At 36.9% G+C, this 20216-nt stretch overlaps 1 protein-coding gene across 2 annotated transcripts in view; it reads left to right on the top strand.

The window, feature by feature from the left end:
• Positions 1-1583: 1583 nt before the first annotated feature.
• Positions 1584-20216, top strand: part of LOC129260878 (protein Shroom3-like) — a 35837-nt gene continuing 17204 nt past the window's right edge. Inside the window, exons 1-5 of one of the 2 annotated variants that reach the window (XM_064114127.1) lie at positions 1584-1829; positions 11379-11573; positions 11968-15040; positions 15428-15588; positions 16117-16431. In XM_064114127.1, the coding sequence (XP_063970197.1) occupies positions 1708-1829; positions 11379-11573; positions 11968-15040; positions 15428-15588; positions 16117-16431 (3866 nt within the window). In that variant the 5' untranslated portion in view covers positions 1584-1707. Of the gene's footprint in view, positions 1830-11378; positions 11574-11967; positions 15041-15427; positions 15589-16113; positions 16432-20216 lie in introns of both variants that reach the window. The other variant, XM_064114125.1, reaches the window with a different exon arrangement.

Here is a 20216-nt window from a genome sequence, read left to right on the forward strand (position 1 = left end):
TTTCTTATCTTAAACTTCAGTGTTTTTGATGCAGTTTTATGGCTGCGTGTCTCCTCTCAAGTGATGCATAAATTAACTTATCTTCCGAGGATTTGTAATGGCTATAGTTCACCACTCTGTATATATGTCTACCCATGAGTTCATTATAGTATTTCAATATATAAAAAAATGATTTCTTGGAATTGTATTTGTTTACATCATATCAGTTCTTAGAGGAATATCATTTTTATTTTTTTTAATATTGTCTAAAGCCAATTCAAGCAGTCCTCTATTGCATATAGGCCCTGTATGTCATGGTCATCTGTTCTATATTCCTTGCTTCCGGCTTATAAATCCGTCTTGTCGCTTTTAAATCATGAATCAGAATTGTCTCCTTTTCATGTAAACAGTTGAATGTTTAGAGCAAAGACTTACCGACCGGATATGAAATAGAATCAATATGCCAGCAGCCTGTATACTGTCTTTCATTTTATCGTGATTACCTGTATACATTTCCTATTTGAACAATCAGCAACAGATGTGAATAGGCAAAGGGTGTGGGAAGGTACGTACATAACATGTGTAATATGTTCAGTCACACTGACAAAACCTGACTCGAACCAACCGATGCTTTGCCATTCAAAATAGCATCATTGATCGGTCTTTGATCAGTTTCGTTGGTGTGACTGTAGTATATTAGAAGTTATTGGCTTAACTGGTTGGCAATTTTAATCTTGTAATTTGTGTACAAAGCCTATCTGAATTACATAACTTGAGAGTCAAAGAGTTAAGATTGAATCTGGTGAGAGCCAGAAGGGCTCTTGTGAGTTGAATTCAAACTCCAAAGATTTATCATGTAAGTTCATTCCCAGAAGGCTCCAACGTGCTGAATTTCAGTCTGATTACAACTGACTATGAGGGTTATGGCAATCTACTTCGCAAATTGACACAATAAATTTTTTAATGATTAATGCCCTTTTAGTTCTCAACTTACCACTTCAAGAGTGTTCTATCTGTTGTTGTAAAATCATAGAATCTTCCTTGACTAATAATGGTACAACAATGTAGAAACTAAACGTCGGTGGACCTGAACCAAAACGAGCACATGTCAACAGTTCAAATCAAAGTAACAACAAGTGAATGAAATACGTAGTCAAATTAGGTTAATTACCACTATTCTGTTTTTGTTTACAAGTATTTCCCCTTCTGCCATACCTGCGTATGGATTTCCATGAAAGAAGTCCAATTCCTTGATATCTTTGTACAACATACATTGTCTTGACGTCATAAAAATGTTTACGTTCAAACATAAAGGCCCCTATTCCTAAGAATAAGATTTAATCAGGGTCTATTCCATACCACAAAGGTTTATTGAGTAGCCTTTGACCAGGAAACTATAGCCTAAGAAATCCTGTATTTGTCTTTAAGACGATTGACACCTTGAGATAAAGGCTGAATCATTGTCCACTATTTAAGTACTGATAGTGAGTACCATTCAAGGTATCAAGCCTTTAGTTTAGTTAAGTCATTATCAGGATTAATTTGCCTTGATTGGCACAAGTTCTTTTAGTTTACCCAACCAGAAGCAGTCTTCCACTACAGATAATTAAGAAACTGACATCCCTACGGGGAAGGTTCAAAGACACCTGAGACCTCGTAGAGTGAAGTTCATTTGGATCTGGACAGGCTCCAAGAGTTGTTGCTTTGAACTCGATCTACCAATGAAAGATGGGGTTGAAGAATCTTGCTCGTTGTCTTCTTGAATTTGGAGATGTACAAGAAGTGTATGCTCATATCTTTTGCGAGGTACCAGCGCTGAATGTAATCCGGAGACGAAGAAATGGGACCGTGTAAGTCATAACTGCAGTAATGAAGACTTGATTGAAAATTAGGTAGAAATCATAGATGTCAGAGCTCGTCTCATTTGCGGCTAATTATTCAATAACCAAGCAGTAACTACTTGATTCATTTTTTCAATTTTCTTTAAGCTGATGGTGATTACAACCAAAGTCTCAAATTAGATTTACAAAATGGCTGAGTACTGCTCATTACTTTCTGATTTAAGACAAATTCTACATCCTTTGTAGTTAAAGAAATCATGTGCTGTTTTTTTTTAGGCCTGTCATAGAGAGTGCATGTATTTCATGAAAGGACTTGTCTGATATTTATCAGACAAAGTCTGTTCTTTATCTGACAGTTACCATAGTATTAGCCAGACACCTCTGCTTCTCATCAGCCATTCAAAATCAAGAATAGTTGTCAGACAACAATTTTGACAAAACACTATTTCTAGTCTGTGTCTCAAGAGTTCAAGGAATTAATTTGTTCCATAGATTCAACATGCTTTACACATCCGGAGATTTCTTCCTTTCATCTTCTTCGGTATTCTTTTGTTGTGGTGAATAGTGGAATCTTGTTGACCATTTCTTATGACCACTTGTTTTCAATGTCCACTGGGGTGACTCATCCAGAATCACTTCTTACCAGTGGTTTGGGGTTTGGTTTTTGTCTCACCTGCATAGCAGAGTGAGACTATAGGCGCCGCTTTTCCGACGGCGACGGCGACGGCGGCGGCGGCGGCGACGGCGGCGGCGGCGGCGACGGCGGCGGCGGCGTCAACACCAAATCTTAACCTGAGGTTAAGTTTTTGAAATGACAGCATAACTTAGAAAGTATATGGACCTAGTTCATGAAACTTGGCCATAAGGTTAATCAAGTATTACTGAACATCCTGCCTGAGTTTCATGTCACATGACCAAGGTCAAAGGTCATTTAGGGTCAATGAACTTAGACCATGTTGGGGGAATCAACATCAAAATCTTAACCTAAGGTTAAGTTTTTGAAATGTCATCATAACTTAGAAAATATATGGACCTAGTTCATGAAACTTATACATAAGGTTAATCAAGTATCACTGAACATCCTGCATGAGTTTCACGTCACATGACCAAGGTCAAAGGTCATTTAGGGTCAATGAACTTTGGCCGAATTGGGGGTATCTGTTGAATTACCATCATAACTTTGAAAGTTTATGGATCTGATTCATGAAACTTGGACATAATAGTAATCAAGTATTACTGAACATCCTGTGCAAGTTTCAGGTCACAAGATCAAGGTCAAAGGTCATTTAGGGTCAATGAACTTTGGCCAAATTGGGGTATTTGTTGAATTACAGCCATAAATTTGAAAGTGTGTTGGTCTAGTTCATAAAACTTGGACATAATAGTAATCAAGTATCACTGAACATCCTGTGCGAGTTTCAGGTCACATGATCAAGGTCAAAGGTCATGTAAGGTCAAAGAACTTTGGCCACGTTGGGGGTATTTGTTGAATTGCCATCATATCTCTATAAGTGTATTGGTCTAGTTCATAAAACGTGGAAATAAGAGTAACCAAGTATCACTGAACATCTTGTGCGAGTTATAGTAGTTTTCAAAATCAGCACTGCTGCTATATTGAATCGCGTGATGCAGGTGAGACGGCCAGAGGCATTCCACTTGTTTTAAATAGTGCTACAATGTATTACATGAGAACGATAACATGGACCAACAGTTTTGTGGACTAGTCTTTGAGCAAAGACTTCTCTACTGTATAATGAACAAGCACGTTGTAAAACCTCTGAATGTCTGTGATTTTGCACAAGGAATCCCTGACATACATGTACGTCTTATCCACTCTGGTGCTTTTATTGTTACATATCAGGTTTTAGATAACAGAAACATGAACAATTAACCAATATGGTTTTGGTTTTTGACCATTATCAAGGGAATCTCATTGTGAATAAAAATGGGGGTGTGTTTTTTTTTAGATCTAGATTTGTGTTTTTCAAAACAGAAAAACACAGGAATTTCTTATTTCAAAATAGAAACACAGAAATTGCGCCTTTTACACAATTTCAGGAAACAAAAATAAAGAGATTCTATACATTTATCAAGTTTTATCTCAGCACTGTGTCAGTGAAAGTCTGTTCTTGGAGACAACCTACAAGTCTTAACAACCCTAAGCTTAATCTGTTAATCCCTGTGATTTAGTGATAATCTATTGACACCATGGTCATGGGAGATTAATTCCAGTGACATCATGTTAATCACTATGACCACTATGGTCCTACATGCATGATTGACTAGCCGGTCCTTCAGTGTCTATTGAAAATGAGGGGTTGGTGTAATTCCAAGGGATTTTCAGACAGGAATGGTCACTATTATGGATTTGTATATTTTTTTAATGACAATTATCAAGAAACATGTATACATTTACAAAACGTAATGTCTTTCAGAAGGAAAATATGTGTTATAACTTGTATTGACCTCATTATAGTGTAGGTGCATGACTTGGACAAAAAGTCGTGTACACCATTCTGCTTCTTTGCAAGGGATCCAAAGATAAGCCATCAGTTCCATTTTCTTTTATTTTTAGTGAACAAATACTGAGGTTTCTGTTTTTACATTCTGTTTGAATCTAAAAGCAAAGTGTGAGCAGTCAGATCACCACATTCCTTTCTATGTCTTCACCATGCCATGTGTACATGAAAGAATGGTGGCGGAGGCACGTAGAGGGCTATAAATAACCACTAAACAAAGTCTAGGTAGGGCCAATTGGAATGATAGGACAAATATGGATTGCTCAATCGGATTGTTTTTAATGTGCCGCAACAATGCTGACGCATTATCTACTATCTCTTTGTTTTGTTTTTTGCATAGCAACTCATACTTCAACCCAGGTGTACCTAATCAAATATATTTAAGCTCTTCTTCTTTGATAGATTGAACATTCACGTGCACTTGTTGCATTGTCATGTGCTCAAACATACTCAAATATTCATGTTTGTGGGCGTTGATATTTAATCATGACATTAGTAGATTTCATTGCTCAGAGCTCATTGACATGTCACTTTAAGTTACTGGCTGTGTTGAAAAAGTAAATATATGCCTACAAGTGATGCTATTTTGAAATAACAAGGAAGGCTAATGTTAATGTGCATGAATTTTGTAAAGTGTATTCACATAACATTGTTATCAAATGCATTATTCAAAAGAAATCTATTATTGTTTCATCCTGTCATTTCCCTACCAGTTGCAACAAAGCAAATAGCTTTACCATGTCATGTTGACATTTGAACTACCAAGTGCATTCCGGTTATAAAGCCGCATGGTTTTGAATGGTAATCTCCTAACTTTGGAGGCAAATCTACTGTAACTTATTCTGAACCAAGAGATAGATATTTGGACTATCTTCCCTACTAAACTGTGAAAGACTTAAAAGACTCAGACATATAAATTGACAGCATTCGATGTTAGTCACATCATCAATTAGTACCCAGATGTAAGAATGAGGAGATGATAAGGACTAAGGTAATGAGAGGTGATGTATGCCGGCCTTCATTCAGAAGACCTCATTGCTGAGATGACTACCAAATTGGTTCTTGAAGCAGCTGACGATGGGCCACACAGCTGAGTACTGATGGGAAGTCTCATGATTGCAAGACTGCTATGGTCCGTTCACATTGCTTATGGTTCTATGTGACATTGCACATTTCATTGAGTTTCTGTTGTGATTACCTAGAGGTTCTATGTGTTGGTGTTTGAGAGAAGTTATCTCTTTCCCCATCTATTACTTACCCCCTTGCATATTGTTGAAAAACGGCCAAATGTTGCAAATTGCATAATGCCCAATTCAATCTGAAGAGCTGATATACAGGCCTACATATACATTCATTTTGATTTTATAATTTTTTTAAATATTCTGTGAGAATTTCTAAATTAAACAAAGCTAATCAAATCAAGATGCGTATCTACATGTAAGATCCCATCGACTCTCAGTAGGTGATTTAGTATGTTTTCACATTTAAAAAAATTTATTTACTTGTGTATTGTGTCAAGATATGAAGTGTTTTAGTCTTATCAGATATAAACTGTTGTATAGTAATTGAAAACCTCTTCTGGTACATGTTTTCATTAGCAATGTGAACCATCTTCGCAAGGAATTTATGACTGACCAGTCTATGACACTCTGTAGGAGGGATCCCATCCAAGTGATAGATATTCAGAGAACTTCCCTCCTGCAAATTAACCAATGTCCTCATCCCTCACCTCCCTCTCCATAGGGGGTTGATAGAGGGAGCTATTTCTGTTTACCTCATCCTGAGAGAGTGTTAATTGTCCCTGAAACTAAATATGAGTAAATCTGTACCCCCTCAAAACTTTATTTGAATATGAAAAAAAGTACCTGCTGTTATTAATTTAATTTAATTACGTTGCAGGTCTGATTAATACACATTGTTTGGTCATGGGTGGATGTGTGGAGGTAGTTCTCCACAGGAATTCTTCATTTTGGACCATTCAAATTCATTGAATGAAATATAATTTCTTAATTTCAACCAGTGAACTTAAACGCAATGATTTCTTATCAAATAGACATGGCTCTAAAAATACATGTTTTTTTTTAAAGTGTGAGCATGATATATAAAGCAATCAGTCAATTCAAAGTAAAAGTAGATTGAATGCCTATATACATTGAATTATGATGGTTTCATATTATTTGATAATAATTAATGTTGGATGTAATAATGACAATTTAGAGGTCATCACAAGCTGTGAGTCTGATGATTGGCAAAAGTCGTAAGATGTTATTATGATTTTATTTATCTGCTTTGACACCTGAGGCTCTGTTTTGTCATAGAAAATAACATAATTGAAAGCTTTTAATGTTAGGTGTGATACTGCTTGAAGTCATGTTGATACTTCAGTATATTTTCATATTATAAAGAAAATTCAAGGTAGACCGTATTCCACGTGGTTACCCTAAGCATATTGAGATAATTGGTCCAATTTACCTCACAAAAAGCTCACAATGTTTAAACAAACATGAATTGATTGGACTCATTTTCATAGATAGAATTAATAATTTTCAACCAAACCACCTACCGACCTTTAGGGGGTACTCCTACATGGCATGCTTGAACAAATAATCACTTTTTTTATTTTATGAAACTTTGTGGGGTGGAATATTGTTTGAAAAATAATTGTTAGCAAGTGTGCTTATACTTGGTCACAAGGTGTCTTTACTTCAAGCTCTTTGGATAAATAGAAAGCGAGACTTTTTGTCCCTGCCACGAAAACCAACGTTATTGCTTTAGACTGCGATGATTGACAAGACCTATTACAAAAGAAATTGTGAAAAGTCCAAGCGAATTCCATAGTGGTAGATTACATTGCTTCACTATCTAGGGGATAAAAAGTTGGTTTTTGTATTATTTATCAATTGGAACAGGGGGAAAATGTAAATAGAATTGTAGCACACAAGTTGGAATGTGATATTTGATATATCTCAACTTTTCCCTCCATTATCCTGCTTGTAAATTGCCTCTGTGATCAAATATTCCTTCTCTTGCATGGCAAGATTGACTAGTTTCTACCATCTACTGCGTTACCCCTCCCCCTCTTGGGCTCTCCTGATTAAAGCAGTGTACTTATATTTTATAACAAAGTCAGTGTATCCAACAATTTTGAAAGTTGAAAGGATATCAGAATTATCGGCAATAGTGTATTGTTGCAACTTGCAAGTGTATAACAATCATTTAGGGTGTAGCTGTGTTCTTTTGGCGGTTGGGTCGATGACGTCCAACCCTTCTAACGTGGGCGCATTTTTCACTTCTTCGTTTGCACAATGTGCATTTCCACTTTTAGATTTTCAAGGAGAAACAATATATTTGTGGTCCCCTCCTCTTTGTCAATAGTGTTTGTCCAAAGCTGTGGTACAAGCCATGGTTGCCAATTTTGGGTCACATGGTGTTTGTCGTATCAAGCCGTGCGTTGTATTGTCACCTTCTATTGTTGTACCTTGAATTAGAACTGTACAGGTATTACTCATGATAGGTCCGGTATTCAAGCATTTTTTAATTCCCCTTTCGTTTTTTATGTGGACATGCTCCTCCCTGTTTTGTCTATTGAAAGCCACCGCAGACTTGATAGTTTGGGAATTTTAGGTTGATTTTTGTCATTATTCCCACGATGGTTTATCTAGAGAGAAGTGTCTCCTGTCGGAGAGCTCGCTCAGGGGCTAGAGTACATGTATCGCAGCAGTATTGGTAAGACATGATATTTTAACATTTCTGAGGACAGGTTTAGAATTTTTCTTTTGTACCAGATACATGTAGAAGGAAAGAACGAAGACTGCTTATAAACATTTTAAAATCTTATGTATACATCTTGATTGTCTAAACACGTTAAAAACTTGTTTGACATTTTCCCAACATTAACCACTTTTAAAACTCTTACATTGTTATAATTTCATTGTTTTCATCTTCTTAGTGAAGAAGACACATCTTCTTAAGGGATCATTTTAAATTGTTCTTTAGTCACACAATCTGTAGAAACAATTTAAACCACCAAAAATTAGGGTATTGTTTCTCTGTGTTGAGTTTTCTTTTTTCACGTTTTCAATTTTATAGTAATTATAGTAACTATAATAAATTAATGAAAAGGTTTGACATTTAGTTTATTTTATATGAATATTAAAATAAGTCAGCAGCATCTAAGTTCCCAAAGTTTTTGAGAGTATATCCTCTGCTTATACAGTATGTAAGCATGCCCAATTTGAAATATCAGGGCGGTTTAGGTTTGATTTGAACTAGTTTGATTTCAGTCAGTACTGGGCTCACCCTTTTCTTGTTTACTCCTACAACTTCCATTCATTCTCAATCTCTATTGTAACTATCCAACAAGCTAGTCTTAGTAGCCATACTCTTTCTGAAAGTTTGAAACAGAAAAGAACTGAGCAATGAATTGTTACATGTATTGATTAACTGTATAAAATCATTTGAGTCTTTGAGTCATAAGCAGGGTATTGAAAAACGAAAAACGAAAGCTGAGGCATATTGGCCTTTATCTCTTATTCTTGTGCCTTGTGGCAAAATATCAGTTTTAGTCTTTTTCATGCTAAAACCTACAAGATGTGTTTTTTTTTATCCACAAACAAAATGTCAGTTTGTAGACTACATTACAGGTAAAATAGTTTGTATGATGATATAAATAATTTGATCTTAGATGGTTCATAACGCTTTTCTTTTGCAATTAGCATAAACTAAATATGAAATTGGTCTGTTTGTAGACTAGACCATCTTCTGACTTGGGTCTCCTATAGATTTTTAAGAAGGATATGGAATGTATGGTAGGCTGCACAGTTGGATATTCACCTGCTTTCATTTTCTTCAGTAAGATTGCGGGATGTATGTAGAGGTTAGTAAGAAGTTCCTTAAGAATGAGTTGGCAGTTTTCATTATAGATAAATGGTGGTTCATGAGCAAACAAGAAGTTTAAGCAAGATGGAATTCTGTGGATGTGGATTTGTTTGTTGAAACAATTTTGTTTCATATTGCAAGTGTGTGATATTATTAACTCATAGAAAATTTTTACTTGTCATTGAAGTTGGACTTGGCAATTCTTTATAGCTTCGTTCTAAACCCCTTTAAACCATGTGTGTTTGAAATGTAAAATAATTTCATGAAGTATGGAGGCCCATTCCTTTAAAATTCATGAATTTAGAATAATTCCAGAATATGATATTGGATGTAGTTGCTAGTTTGTGAGTGGTGAATTCTTAATCAACTTGAAAGATTTAAACCTTGCAGATCTTAATTCGCGGTGTAAATGTTTTAATTTGAATAACTGTAGTTTAATGTTAAATCTTTAGGGTTCAAATTTAATCTAGAGTTTTACTGGTCAGTGGTCACTAGCCAGAAGCTGTCCCGGATCTATTTTAAATCCCTGCAATTTAGCATGTAGGCCTTCATATGGATTTTGGATAAAGTAGAATGTTCAAGTGTAGCATCCTCTTTTTGACTCTTGACCAAATCTGTTTCCGGAACAGATAGGGCCGTCCTGTACGAAAGTGAAACGTCATTCATAAATTTGGATGCCATCTTGTATCAGGTTATCATGTAGACAAAAGATCTTGAACCAGACAATCGTGAGCCAACATGGTCTTGTTTATCCAGATGATAGCTCCAACAAGCCACGTGTGTAGGATATTTACATAGGCTTTTTGTGTCGAGGAAAGTACAAAAGATTATGGATGACCAAAGGAGAGAAATATAACGGCTCCACAAGTTTGAAGGACCATGCTTGCATCACTGCATATTTGACATTCCAACCAATATGCAGATTTTTATTTTTATGTGGTGTAGGAAAGACAAAGCCACAGAAAATAATATGGACAAGGTCATATGATGTATTTTTAAAAAATAGCTGTGTCATATATGGATCGGTGAGGAGTGTTACAAGTGGTATTGATATGACAAAAAAAGGTCATCTGTTGTCTACAATATATGTTGCAATATGTCACGCAAGTGATTACTGATTACCACAGAGTTTTAAGTTAAGATAGAGGTTTAAGTTAAGATAATTCCACAGTTGGGCCCTAGTATTTGACCTTTGTTTATCGGAAACACATATATATGTATACATTGTACAATAATGTAACAATTTATCTGTTCTGTCCACTTTAGAAAATTATAATTTGCAACATACACTTACAGCTGACAAAAAAATTGTTCAGACTTGGGTCAGTTTTCATTTAATTGTTTCTATGTGTTTTTAGTTCAGAGATTACATCAATCTGAATAATTGACTGAATCCATCTGTAGAGGCTCTTCAATTCATATTGATGTGGCCTATTGCACTTTAAATGGTCATACAGTCAAAAGTGTTGGATGCTTACCGTCTCCATTGCATACTGTGCTCGATTGACAACTTTGTCATGATGGGCTGTGATGGGCTGATCGGTCATAGGTTCACAATCAGAATGATTTAAAAATAGATGCCATTTTCACTTTAATCTCCCATGATGATCTCAGACAGGAATGGTCCTTGAAATATTGATGGTGGTGATTGTCCCACATACAGGCATTCCTGTGAGGAGTAAAGGGTCTTTGGTATGTCCACAGTCATGATCATGCAGTTCCACATGCAGGCTTTCTTGTGAGGAATGTCCATTGGTTTGTGGTTTTTCATACTGTTGTAGTCTTGATGGAAGACTTACTACTTCTATGTGCATAAAAACTGATAAGACCATTATTTACAATCAATGAGGTTTCAGAATTAAAATTATTCCAGTTTTATGAATAATTAAAACATTGAAAAGATAAATTAAGTGAGACTTGGGCTTGAAATAAGTACCTAGTGTCCACCAATGTATGTTATTCAATATATTACAAAAGCTGTTTCTTTATCACTTAAAATCTATCCTTATTTTCTTTTTAAAGTTTTTTTTCGTTTCATCTAAACTTTTTACAATATTTCTATATCTAACTCTATGACATTATATAACATCTCAAAAGATAACATACATCACTTCCATAAAGTACTTTTGATTAAATTTTTTCTTCTTTCTCCATACATCAGGGGGTCATCAGCGTCTGATTTCCGAGGCCCTAAGAGCCCAGATCTGAGAAAGCAAGCACAAGAGAATGCAGCCATGATGAAACAGACAATGTACCCAACAACAACAAGTAGTACAACATCATCGTCAATAGACCCTATGCCAAAGGAAGTCGCTGAACAGAAACCAGTCAATACAAAAAGAGTCAGGAAACGAGAGTAAGATGCCTTTTACTGTCTCATTTTTATCTATTTGATTAAAACTCAGCAAATTAAAAAACAAAATTATTTCCAAGTTTCCTCACAGTTCATTGAAAATAGATGATCTGCATTGTTATTCAGTGCTGGTGACATCCAAAATGTTTTAAGCACTTTTCACATATATGTTTTATGCTTCCAGCAGTTATATGCTACATGAAAGAATCATATATATAATGCAATAAAAAAGGAACCTATAAGGTATGCCTCTTGACACATACAAAAAATAAATTTTTGTTCCGGTTTTAGATAATGAAATTTGTCTTTATCCATAAAGTTTTATTTTCATTGCAGTTTCAACTTGTCTCTTGATCATAATGATTTGCACTATTCTATTTATACCTCCTTGACACAGATCTCAGCCTGGTTCACCGAGGCCCAAATCTTGGCACACAGACCTTAGAGCCTTGAGTCAACCAGATCTGTCCAGGATGCCTCAGCACTCCCAAAGACCTGGTGAACACTCACAACCACGCTACAGGAATCCTCCAACACAATACAACCAGTTCCACAGTTCATCAGATACATCCTTCATGAAGTCCACTTACGAAGAGAAAATAAGCTACCACCCGCATGGCAGGTCCACTGGGAATCTGAATAACAACAGTGCTGAGGACACTATAGAACCTTTGCCAGGGCATGTGCAAAAGAAAAGGGAAGCATTCGAAAGGACAATTTTGTCACAGAGCATGGATAAGATAAATACTGATGATTATGGGGATGGGTATAGCAAGAGAGGTTTTAAAGGAAAGGAGGTGATAACGCAAGGTGTGAATCCTAACTTAAGAAATATCAGCCGCGATATTGAACCTGCAGAGACTTATCCAAAGGTTGTTGTGGCAACACATATAAACAGTGTCCAGTCAAAGGCAGTACTGGGCAGAGTACCAGAAAGTGGTGAGCAGAAAGGTCAGAAGTTTGGAGGTGCACATGATGTCAATATCTACGCTGTTCAGATGCCAGAGAGGCAGATTGCCAGTTCAGCAGATTCATCTGTCACAAGGAATTATGCGCAGGCGCACAGCAATTTCGCAGGGCACCCTCAGACAAGCTATGTGCAGTCAGCATTTGGTGCCAACCCACATTCAACAAGTTACAATTCTCATCAAGGAGAAGTTAGGAAGGTGCCACCAGCAATACCAAAGAGAGAAGACTCTAAGACTAAGACCCAGGCATATAGTGATCATGTGAAATCATCATCATGGCCGGTATCCACCATCAGTTCAGAGACCACTTGTACATTGACAGTGTGTCCAACAATACAACCAAGTGAATTGCCTCCAGTGAAACTGATGAAGACAGAGAAAGAGCAGAAGTCACCCTCGCAATCTGCTTCACAATCAAATGTCAATCAAAATTCCAATGGTGCGATGCAAGATATTGTGGTGGCAAAACGGATATGGATTGACGATGCTAGTGAGCCTGAATTTAACTTTGAGGAAGGTAAAATTCCTAGTAGTGACAATACATTGAATACAAATGTGAGTCCTCCATCCCCTCCTGTAAGAGACAATGAAAATGGACATTTCAAACTCAAACAAAGCAAAACCACTCGTAGTTCTGATGACAGGTTCAATACATCAGATCATTTGATCCAGGACTATCGCTCTTTCTTGGAAAAGACAGAACAGCAGCAGGAGAATCTGAAGTCTTATCAACCGGACAGTAGTGTGCCAGAAAATAAAAATACAAGAGAACTTCTAATGAGAACTTGTGATTTTGGAAAAGCAACTCAGCAAGATATTGTGGAAACTTCACCGATGGCACAGACGCAACCTGCAAGAGATTCTCCACGGATATCATGGTATCAGGAGAAGAAAAATCAGGAGAGGAGAAGACAAAGAAAGCGCTCATCACTGTCCTCTGAGGATTCATTGAACTTTTCAGACTTTGATCAAAATAGGAAAAATCTGGGGCAGAATCCCGCAAGAACCTGGCGCAACCCAAGTGATAGTCGGGATGAAGAATGGAAGAAGTCAACAACTTCTCAGCAGCAGCATCCTGTTGAGTCCAGGATTTCTAGCCATTCACGACAATCCAGTGATCTAGACAATCCTAATGCTCCAAGAAAGCGGACACCAATAAGCCCTTCTCTGATGGAAGAAACCTTTAGAATGGAGCAGGAGCCAGAACAGAAGACCTTTACTGAGAAGGTGGAAAGGACTGGGATTCGCCAGGAGAGCAGAGATAGTCGTAAGTCAGGCATATTTGATCAGAATGATGATAACCAGCTTGAAAAAATTCAGTCAGACAGTAATCTCTCTGAAAATTCAATTCTTCGGAGATTGAAAAGGGAAGGCTCATTCAAGAACAATGTGAACCTTGACCCAGAAAGGTCAGAGGGTAATGAGACTTCTGCGAGGAAGATCATACCAGACACAAAGAGAGACCTTCGAAATCTAGGTCTGACTGAGAATGTGTTCAAACAGGATCACAGATCAAAAGGTAATCATTACAAATCTGGGTCTTTCACACATGATTCTAGGGGATATTCAGCAGATCCACGCCTTATGAGAACAACCCCAGTGCCATCATCACACCAACGCACACATTCCATAGACACATACAACCGTAATCCTCCTAGGAGGCATGAAAGTTTTGAGCGAAGGGGAAATGGAGTTTCCCGCGAGAGCTCCTTTTCTGAACATAATGTAGCAGAAAAGCAAGGGTACTGGGAAGCAAAGTCTCAAGAGAATGACCCAGAACGTGATAAAGGGGAACACAAGAAGTCAAAGTCGGATTCTGATCAACATCCTAAAGCAGACAAACAGAGGAAGAAGATGTCTGATCCTATCAACAAACCCCAGAATGTCAGGAAGACATCAGATCCTGAGAACAGGCAACAGATCTGGGATGCCCTCAAAGGGTTCATGGACTACCGACGTTCCCCACCAGGAACCAGCCCTTCCAGTTCCCGTCCATCTAGCATGTACGGCTCTGAGCAATCCCTGCATCGCAGTGAAATGCACCAATCTACCAGTTCTCTTGTCAGCGGGTACTCGAGTAGCAGACACTACCCCCAAGATTCTATATCAAGCATCGGCTCATCCTTTTCTTACCCATTGCACCAGCCACAGGATTCAGGCTTTGGGTCAAACAGTGATATCTCACAAGTCCGTAGCCCACACTCACCTCCCCAAACGGGAGTGGTTTCTCCAAAGGATGTGCGTGTAGCTGCTTCCATCTCACGTAATTCTGTAACGTCTCCAGGACCACAGTACCAGTCTAGCAATGTGGGCAACGAGAGAAGGAGAAGTCACCAAATTCAAAGACCACACCCATCCAAACACCTTACATCAAGGATGTCTGTGGACTCTAACCTTCCTAATTACCGTAACCAACAGGAAATGACGAGGTCCAACAGGTCACCCCAGGAAAAACTGGATTTCTCACCAACTCGACAGATATCACCTTTACCATCATACAATGTAAGTAATGTGATTCTTAATTCAAAGTTACTAGAATAAATGTACAAAGAAGATATTACACTGGTTATTTGTCAGATCTGTTCAGTAAACTACATTTTATATTAAAAATACCTCACCTCCAGAAAATGAAACTTTGTGTACTTTTCCCAAACGAATTTTTACAAAGTTAAAAAATAGACAAAGATACACATTTCTCTCTGTATAATCTTAACTGTCAATTATTTTGTGGAGGTTAGAACACTAAATAGAACATGTTTGTACAATCCTCATATCTCTAAAATAAAGGTGATAAAGTGTAGTGCCGATTTGTAAGTAGTTCTACCAAATGACTTTAAGATTAAATCTATCATTAGTAAATCAATTGTATTTTTTCCTTATATTTCTCAGGTACATGTGGCAGAACGAGTGCCAATCTCTAGTCTCAAAGAGGAGGAGATCAACAAAGAGGGCACTATTTATTATGAATCGCTTCAACCCGAGCATACAGAGACAGAAGCAAACCACCGAATCTTCAGATTCCCTCCCAGTAAAAAGCCAGACCATGTCAGGTACGACTGTGTTATCCTCAACAACACTCAAAATAATGATTATATTCAGTTGTTTTATACACCAGTAGTGCTAACTACCTTGGGATGATGATTCTAAGAATTTCGAAATCAGTTTGAAGACATTTTTCAGTTCACGATAATGATCTTAACTTAAACAAGGTTGAACTCCTTATTTTCATTAACTCAACAAAATGGTTTGTGTCAATTCACCCCCTGTTTCAGATAGCTATATTAAAGGCCAGTCCCCAGATGTAGATAATAATTTCTTATTGATCTGTAAAAACCCAAACATACATACATATCATTAATATGGATAGGGTAGGGGCTTAAATATGAAAACGGTGGTCTTATTTTGATAAAATACTGCTTGCTGTCGTTTAAATAGTGTCTCTTTCCCCAATTTCTGTCCTTATTTAGTGGAAGAAGTAAAAATATCTTGTCTGAAAGAGAAGTAGTATTTAGGGGGTCAAATGTTAATAAATCAAATTTATTTTAATATTTGATTATTAAATCTTTATCATTCAGCAGCTCTGGTGGTCAGAGAATATCACCTAAAACATCACCTGGTCATCCTCCGGTTAGCAGCTTGACCATTGATCCATCAGACCAAGGAGTGGACATCAGCCCCCCTCCACCACCCACGCCCCTATCCCCTCTCGATATCAAGGGTAACATGGAATTCCCCCCTCCTCCACCGGAGCTGGCACCTGTATCCAACATGAAGAGGAATAGTCCAAAGCAAGAACCCAGTGATTCGACTGTAATTCAGGGAACGCAAGAGGGCAGCATTCAACTAACTAGCACAGAGAGAATAACACCCACCTACTCAGACCGGCTGCAACAGTGAGTTCATACTTTATTTTTATGTGGGTGTATGAAGGGTGTGTTTCTATAAGGCTTTGTCTATGGTTGTTTTGTTGTTGTTTTTGTCATCTTTAAGGTTCTTTAGTCAGTATCCTGTGACTGTGATTTTTGCTCATACCATTGTCTTCTAAATCTGTTCTTTAGTTTCTGCCCTCTTCAACTTCATTCTTCTTTTTTAGTATCAAATTGTTACTTATTGGTTCTATTAGCAGGCACAGGAATAGTTTGGTCTCTAACTCTATCATTACATAGCATTGACTGTAAATTAAATTCCTTTGCTTATATCAGTAAATGAAACAAATATTGATTAAACATCTAACATGGATGCGTTTATGCAAATATTTCTTCATGTCAGCAAATATCAGTTTCTTTGAAACTTCATTAAAGCCAAGCTCTTTCTTAATCTAAATACCTATTTACAATCATTCCCAAAAATGTGTACTATTTACATCCAGGTTTATATATAGCTCAAAATAATCAATATCTCAATTTCAATATCAACAGTGTACAAAAATAGCTCTTAATGGAATTTTGGTCCCTGCAAAGGGTCAACAGATTAAGATAGGATTGATAATGTTCTCTGAATGCAGGAATGATTGTGATATCTTATGCGCTTAGACAATCAAATCCGTTTGCTTCTCCAGGACTTAGATTGTAATTCTACGAATGATGCCAAAGTTATTTATTGAGACAGTTAAAACCTCTCTGGGGGATTTTCTGTTGTAGTGTTGCTACATATGTCTTCATGTTGTGCAAGGTTAGGAAAATGGGCATTTTCTTTGGATGATGCCATTTGGGATGTTTATCTTTTTGTGTGTATGTTTGTGCACCCCCCCACACATGCACACACACCCATTCCTCCACACTCTGAATCAAAACTGTCTATGCCCTTTCATAACGATAGGGGTGGGGTCAGTACGTGAAAGCAGATCTGCTAGTGAGATAAATGAAATACAAACTTTCTGTTTCAAGATTAGAATAATTTTCAAATTTCAAATTTGAAACTTGAATACATGCTGTGATAGTAATAAAATCCCATATCAATAGAAGACCAACAAATGTTTACACCAAAATTTGATGAACCTAGCCCTAGTTTCTACATACCCAAACAAACAAAACATAAACAAAAAGTTAAAGAGAGTTAGGTGTGTCTTAAAACCAATTTTGATTTATTGCTAAAACTAACTAATTTTTCAATGTTCTTGATGATAATGGGAAACCAAAAATTTTACTGCTTGTCATACCCATGTACTTTATATGGCAAATGGCCCCTTTGTGGCTGTTCTTGAGTAGAGGAAATTGCTTTTTAAATAGTTCAAGTGTGGTTCAAAATCCTAAAATTTCCTCCTCCATCAAATTCTGTATTACTTTTGAACCTCTGCCAATCACTCTCAACTCCCAATATGCATTTAATACTGGTTAGGGAATTGAATAAACTCAAAACAAAAAGACTATGAAAGAATATTTTACTATAATCTCATTTTTGCCGTCTCTGGGGAAAAATTAAGTTCATCAAGGACAAGTATGTGATATGACAGGCCTGAGGTTTGGGCCACTATGGCATGCACATGAAAGTTCATTAGCTCCATGTTTAGGTTCTACCTTTTAAATCTACTCAAGTTGGCACCTTAAGCACAATATGGGGGTGGAGTGTCTTCAAAATTTTCTTTCTTGTAGATGTAATAAATTATAACTGTCAATGAGATATCACTCTTCAGTACAACTACTTAAATACATCTTCTGTAAACATATTTTCTGGTCCCCCAAATTATATTTACAACCATCCAGGCATATCATTGAACGAAAATCATTCATGTTCCTATGTAGCCAACAGGCGCTCAGCTCACCAAAGCACACCTTATTGTTTCATTATCACATTATCCAAGAAATGAAGAGGTTTATCTTGCGATATATAATAGCGGATAAGAATCTTTCACATTTTTGATAGGATTAGTGAGCATGCATTCATTTGATTGAAAGCTGCAAGGTTAGAAGTGACTATTATCAGATTAGACCAATGATGATGCGTTCCCCTTGTCAGTCTGTGAAAATCAGACTGCCTTACATGATAAGAATTTCTACTGAATGAAGCTTAAGGTGTCATGGAAGATGCATCCATTAAAAACATGATGAAGTTGATCTCGGGATTAACTTAGGCTTAGGATGTGACTCATGTGATGAGTCTTTGTGTTTACCAACTATTCCCCCATTGTTACTATATGATCTTGCCTGCTATGCTTTTAGCTGTGATGAATCTCATTTTCATCCAATTTTCTGCCAGTTTGCCTCTCGCTGATCACCTTTTTGAATAAAAAATATTTGACTTCATTTGAGAAATATATGGAATTGATCTCTAATCAACTGTCTAATGAGTTTCTTTGTCAGACTTTGAAATGTAGTTCATCCAGAAAATTGCAATGAATGGCTGTCCTATATTTCAAAAGAAACATATTTTATTGAAATAGCCTAACATTTCTATGCTATACAGCCCTGGGCCATTATCTTTTTTTTATCTGTGTACTTATCTGAAATTCTAATTTTATTTTCCAAAAGCGAGACAGGTTACAATAAAAAAATTACCCTTTCCTGACTTCCTATTGAATAAATCCATACAATCTGATGTGAAGAGGGTCTTTGTGAGAACCTTCTTGTTCGGGAGTTGTAATTGAAATTTTCTCATTTTTTTAATGCCTCCAGGGTTGATCAGGCTGCAAATCATTGAATGTAATTGGACAAATATTTCAATGACAGGAAATGAAATAGATGCTTCATTTAGAATGGAAATCATAAGGGAGTGCTTAGAGTTTATATTCGTTGATGATGGCCATCTACTATTTTGTGCCTTCCCCTTTATTTTCCCTCTTTATCATTCTGTTTGCTCTAGATCTCTTTATGTTTTTACTTTGCTTTCCACATCTACCACCACTTCTTTATTAGTTTCTTTTTATTTTCATTATCCTTTATTTTCTTTGTTTTTTTCTCTCAGCAGTCCCCTCACCCTTATGTCTCTCTCTCTCTCTCTCACCCCTGCTGTCCCCCTGCTTTTTGACATTCTCTCATTTTAATTCTGTACAACTTGAAACTCCACCCCATTTTTTTCTTACATTCATTTGCACTTTTAAACATTTACAGAGGCTATTCTTTTCATTGTGTTTTAATAAGTTCATAAAAAACAGTATATCATATTTCTGGTATAGCAGTTTCAATTTCAAGAGATAATATTGTGTAATGGAAGCTTTCGAATCCTACCATGAAATTGATAACATTCCACAATCTGAAACAATTCCCATAGACTGGCCCAAGTCAATCATGATAGCTGTATATCAAAATCAGGTAACATTACATGTAATCATCTTACCAGCGATTCTTACTCACAAAACTACTCTGAGCCAATCAGATTGAAGGCTTTCAGTAGCTTATGACAGTTGCCAGGGACAATCTGCATGAACCCCCCCACTAAATTGCATCTTCACCCAGTCCCTCTGAATTGGAAACCCTAACCCTCCCTCTAGTTTATAATGGAATCTCCCACCACCACTGGGCTCTCACTCAAAGCTCCTGATCACCCACTTGTAACACACATTAGAAGTGATTGCATTCAGACTCATCATCATCCAACACAGCACTTGCTCTTTGTGGTTTCTATCCAGTTTCTATAATATAATTATGAAACTTTCTCAAATCTGAAAATTTGTTTGCGGAACATCTGCTCCACAGAGAAGGTTAGAAGCCAACCTTAGAATTCATCTTCTTTGCTACTTTCT

The sequence above is a fragment of the Lytechinus pictus genome, unplaced genomic scaffold (assembly GCF_037042905.1).
Source record: "Lytechinus pictus isolate F3 Inbred unplaced genomic scaffold, Lp3.0 scaffold_19, whole genome shotgun sequence".
NCBI classification, from domain to species: domain Eukaryota; kingdom Metazoa; phylum Echinodermata; class Echinoidea; order Temnopleuroida; family Toxopneustidae; genus Lytechinus; species Lytechinus pictus.